This window comes from Megalobrama amblycephala, linkage group LG6 (genome assembly GCF_018812025.1).
Source record: "Megalobrama amblycephala isolate DHTTF-2021 linkage group LG6, ASM1881202v1, whole genome shotgun sequence".
Lineage (NCBI taxonomy): Eukaryota > Metazoa > Chordata > Actinopteri > Cypriniformes > Xenocyprididae > Megalobrama > Megalobrama amblycephala.
In genome coordinates this window covers 7,114,075-7,119,063 of record NC_063049.1, presented here as the reverse complement: position 1 = coordinate 7,119,063, position 4,989 = coordinate 7,114,075, and the positions used below count along the sequence as shown (strand labels likewise).

The 4,989-nt window shown below is 40.3% G+C and overlaps 1 protein-coding gene across 1 annotated transcript; it reads left to right on the top strand.

Moving 5' to 3' along the window:
* The first annotated feature begins 406 nt into the window (after window positions 1-406).
* On the top strand, window positions 407-4,334 carry dlx2a (distal-less homeobox 2a). Its single transcript, XM_048192756.1, has 3 exons — window positions 407-926; window positions 1,259-1,443; window positions 1,937-4,334. Exons 1-3 carry the CDS (start codon window positions 596-598, stop codon window positions 2,249-2,251), a joined length of 831 nt encoding a protein of 276 aa, XP_048048713.1. The 5' UTR covers window positions 407-595; the 3' UTR covers window positions 2,252-4,334.
* The last annotated feature ends 655 nt before the right edge of the window (window positions 4,335-4,989 follow it).

Below are 4,989 nucleotides of genomic sequence, written 5' to 3'. Positions count from 1 at the left end.
CATAGGCTATTGCTGGTTTTGCTCGTTTTGCTGGATTTGCGCGTGACAAACTTTCATTTGTAAAAGTTCCTGAAGCGTAATTCAAACACAGCACATTGTGCTACCGTTTTAGTTAAACATTTTATTAATAAATGAACAAACGTTATAGGCTATACATATTTACAGAAGAGGCCCAGTACCTACGTAAAATAGTGATAAGAATCAATGTTTTCATGACCGTTTTTAATTTGATTACACTACATCAATGATTCGTTAAGCGAACGAATAAAACTGCAAAATGTGTTTTTATGTGGTATTATGTGGCCACACAGGATACACGCATTTCATGTGTATGCATATGTGAGCTGTGTATATCCCGCATTCATTGGCTGCTTCACGCGCACAAGTTCATCCTCCCCCATGACGCGCGATAAATGTCCGTCCTCCCGCATCTCTGCTGACAGACAATCACAGTTCTGCTTTGCGTCGCTTCTGCGTTTGTTTTCTTCCAAAGTGGAATGCAACTTAACTCAGACAACGTATCAAGTTTTGTGCTTTAGAAGACTTTTTATGGGTTTGTTCTTTCGTTGGACGTGCATTTAGGTATTTTTGCGTTATGAAAAACATAACTGGAGTTTTTGACAGCCTCAGTACAGATATGCATTCAAACCAGATTACCTCCAGCAGTTATCACAGTCTGCACAAATCCCAGGAATCACCGACTCTTCCGGTCTCCACCGCCACCGACAGCAGCTACTATAATAATAACCAGCAGGCCGGACAGTGCGCTGGCTCTCCGTACGACCAGATCAGCTCTTACCAATACCAGAACAACAGCATGAACAGCGTTCAGTACAACACCAAATCATATGAACTGGGCTTCGGCAACGCTTTTGGTCCCTACGGCACGTACGGCTCCTGCTCCTCACCAACTCCTGCAGATGCTGGTAAATATGTTTCTCTCTTGTTATTGCTCACTTGGGGCAATTCGTTGTAATTGACATTAAAATGGTACTGTTAGTATTTATTTACTGAGTAGCAGTGAATAAAACAATTATTACAAATTTATTACATGTTTATTACAATGCATAAATCATTATTTTGTAGAGCTGATTTTAATTGCGCGTGTTATTCTAATTATATAGGCTAATATGTAAAACATAAACGTTGTTTTATTATTGCATTGCGGTTTTATTTCGAAAGATTCGTTTCCGTGAGGTATTTCAGTTCCTTCTGACGGTTTGTATTTACAACAACGTTTGTTTGTTTTCTCTCCCAGAAAAAGAAGAAAGTGAACCTGAAATTCGAATGGTTAATGGAAAACCAAAGAAAGTCAGAAAACCGCGAACTATTTACTCGAGTTTCCAGCTGGCGGCCCTGCAGAGGAGGTTTCAGAAGACTCAGTATCTGGCCTTGCCGGAGAGAGCTGAACTAGCCGCATCTCTGGGCCTCACGCAAACACAGGTAGCCTACAGATGCTTTCCACATCGAAATAAAACACCAACCATCCAGCAAATACGCTTTCATTATGATTTAGTTTAAAAGCATAAATGCTCATTAATCTCTGACAAAATTGGGATTCAGTACACTTTGAAAATGCTGTGTTGTTTCAACTCAAATTTGTGTCAATTTCAAAATTGTGTTTTAATTTCAAAATTTAACCCAACGGCTGAGTTTGTCCATATTTGAACCAAACTTGGGTTGAAACAACCCAGCATTTTTTGTGTAATAATAACAACAACTTTTAAATCTTAATAACACTCCTTTATTCATAACATTAAAGCGAACAGTGCGTGTGATTATTTCAAGGGTTCGGTTTGATTTATTATAAAATGTGAAATTAACATCCCATACACATGGTAATAATGAAAACAATGATATATATTTTTGTAAAACATGATTCAGCGGCGTTGTTTGAATGCTACTCTAGATGCTGAATTGTTTGTTTGTTTTTCAGGTAAAAATCTGGTTCCAAAACCGTCGTTCGAAGTTCAAGAAGTTGTGGAAAAGTGGAGAAATCCCGCCCGAGCAGCATGTGGCCTCCAGCGAGTCTCCACCTCACCACTCGCCGCCTCTCAACACGGCCTGGGACTTCGCGCATAACCAGAGAATGAACACTGTAAACTCTTTGTCCCAGAGCAGCAGCCCCCCGAACACAACTACCCCTTCATTTCTGACAAACTACCCCTGGTACTCATCCACGAACTCTGCGACCCATCTACAGCCACCGCATCATCACAACACAACTGTTAGCGCCGGGACCATATTTTGACTCGACTGACTCAAAAAAGACTGGGGAATTCATTTTGTGAACTTGCAACAAATGACTTTTAGGCCTGTTTTCCAGTCTGAATTGTGAGACCTCTTCACCTTTGCCACGTTGATCATTGCCAGTGCGGTTTGGGCGTAACGCTGTTTCTCTTCATGCAATGTTGTCAACAAGCAGACACTAAAGAATCAAACATATACAATTATTTTTGTATTTATTTATTTTGTTCTATGGGTGGTGGTACATCAATGGATTAAACCCTACTATGATCCAAAGCCTAGAGAACTCACGTGGACATTATTGGAGTGAATATCACAGCAGGGTGTAAGAGCACATGTAGCACAACCTGAAGCTGTTCGGTGCCTTTTGAAAATAACTTAACTGTCCTTTCCCACCGTAAATGTGTTTCATGCGCCTGTCTTTAATTTTAGACTTTATGTTAGATTTATATTTAGAAAGTAAGGTAAGTTGGGAATTTGGTGTCCCTCTCCGCCCGTGTGTTCCACCGCGTCTATTTAATAATGTTGTCATTATAGGATATCATATAGGGTTCTCACTGTTTTAAATAATACGGACAAAACACTAATGAAAAACACTCCAAAGCTACTGATTGTCCTAAAGCCATGTTCACATGTAAAAGGATATTTTCTCTGGAGTACTTTGTTTTATTTATTTTGAAATCCGAATGAACATTTCTGCCACTATAATGATTCAGACTTATTTAAATAAAATGTTTCATGTGAACGCATTGTATATGTATTGATTCATTTGGGGATTTCGACTGTTTGTTGGGTTTTCATTTTTATTTTTTTGTAGATTTGTCCACGCCTCCCTCTTTTTGCTTCGGCGCCAGTTAAGTCTCTAGTCTTTAATAAGTCTGGCTGGAGACGCGATGCAACGTCTTGTAAAAGTTTCACACAAAACCCACAAATTCACCTTTTGTTGACTAACGTGACAGGTGTGTCCAGCTTACTCTGTAAAAAGTAGGTCAAGAGAGTTTATGTAGCTTAACTTTTTTCGGGTTCAAAAATAGCATGAGCACGGTTCTCTCTCTCTCTCTCTCTCTCTCTCTCTCTCTCTCTCTCTTTTTTTTAAATTCACTAAAGGGACATGGTCTGACGTTCTTTCAATTTTGGAGACATAAAACTTAAAGACAAAGGTTCGGGGAGCCCGACAGAAGCGAGACGCGCTACAAAGCCTCGGGCTGGGAATGAGCGCGCGAACACGCCCCGGCATGAAGGCGTTCGGCTGGGTTCAGACTCTCTGGAGTCAGAGCTCTGCGCTCCAGACTTTTTATGAAGTCAGCGCAGCCAAGAAAGCATGCAGGCTCACAAATGCCCCGAGCTAAACAACATGGAAACATTTTTCACAACTTCCACAACCCCACGCACAACACAAGGCCTTTGTTATAGGGTCTCGGCTGCGTGTAGCCTACATTAATTTCCCATGCAATATTACAAAGGAAAACTTGTTTATTTGTTTAGAAGCTTTGTAGAATATAAAATGCCGATTACGTACAAGGGAATCTGAGTGATGCAACATGCTCAAACTGGTACTGCAATGATGCATGCACATTTAGTGCAACAAGTTAAACAAATAGCGCACACAAATTAAAAGGTTTAATCGCTCAAATAAAATTTTTGTTTTGCAACAACATATGGCCTACCGTGATAAAATTCAATGTCACTTTAAATTAAATTACTGATAAAGAAAACTGTAAACTCGAAAAAAAAAAAAAACATGCTGTTTTGGACGCTATTATAACGAAGTTGTCCTGTTACTAATTATGTATGACAAGTGGTACAGCTTCTCAAATTAAAAGATAAATGTTTGAACCACACGTGGCTTAATACCTATTGTTCTTTTTGAAATAATATATAGGTAAGCATGGTTGCTTTTCGTGTTACATTAATTTGTTTATTTGAGAGTTAAAGCTGTAAAGAATACAGATGTAATGAGGATGTATCCTGTCAGTGATTGCCACATTACAAGATGTTATGGTGTAGCCCCGGGCTTAGACTACGCCCGTATTGAAATGTGCCCCGCAGAGATCCAGACTTTATCCGTTCAGCAGAATAAACACGACAGGAAACGGGAATGCCATGTTTAACCAAGAGCGGTCGGCTCCCTTCAGAGCGCCTTTCGGTACAGGCCCGAGACGCGTCTCAGAACAGTTCACGCGCGCCGTCCCTTGAGACAAGCTTAACGCGATCAAGAACAATGAAACAGCACATCAATTCTAGCGCACCAAACCAGATCATGTTAACCCGTATTCCAAGCGACATGCACTAACGGGTTTTGCACCTCTTTCTGTCAGCCTGTATTTTTGCTGTCTCGGCAAAAATAGCCACAGTCCGTGTTAACACTGATTAGGTCTCTCAACTCGGGAGGTTCAACATGGACAAGTGTCACACCTTGCAAATGCAAACGAACGTAAAGTTGTATTGGAGCTGCCTTCAAGCACATGCTCTGTCTGCATGCCTTTCTCTCTGAAAGATTAGCAACGATGTGGTTTTAGACACTTCCGGAATCCTGTAGACAACTTGAAAAATGCCATACCCCATCCCTAATTTATACTCTGATCTGTAATTTTATCCACAATTGCTCCAGTTGAGCATTCTGGCTCCCCGATCTGAAAGCCTGCAATTACTATATAATTCTTCGCAATTTTAGATGTCCTAATATGGACTGTAATTTTTGCGCAAGACAATTTCCAGCTATTTCAAGCATCAACATTGTCA

Bases quoted from the DNA above. Each gene is read 5' to 3' on its own strand.
- dlx2a (XM_048192756.1), top strand. From the start codon at position 596: ATGAAAAACATAACTGGAGTTTTTGACAGCCTCAGTACAGATATGCAT. The intron at 927-1,258 runs GTAAATATGTTT...TTTCTCTCCCAG, and splicing joins ACCAACTCCTGCAGATGCTG to AAAAAGAAGAAAGTGAACCT. The intron at 1,444-1,936 runs GTAGCCTACAGA...TTTGTTTTTCAG, and splicing joins TGGGCCTCACGCAAACACAG to GTAAAAATCTGGTTCCAAAA.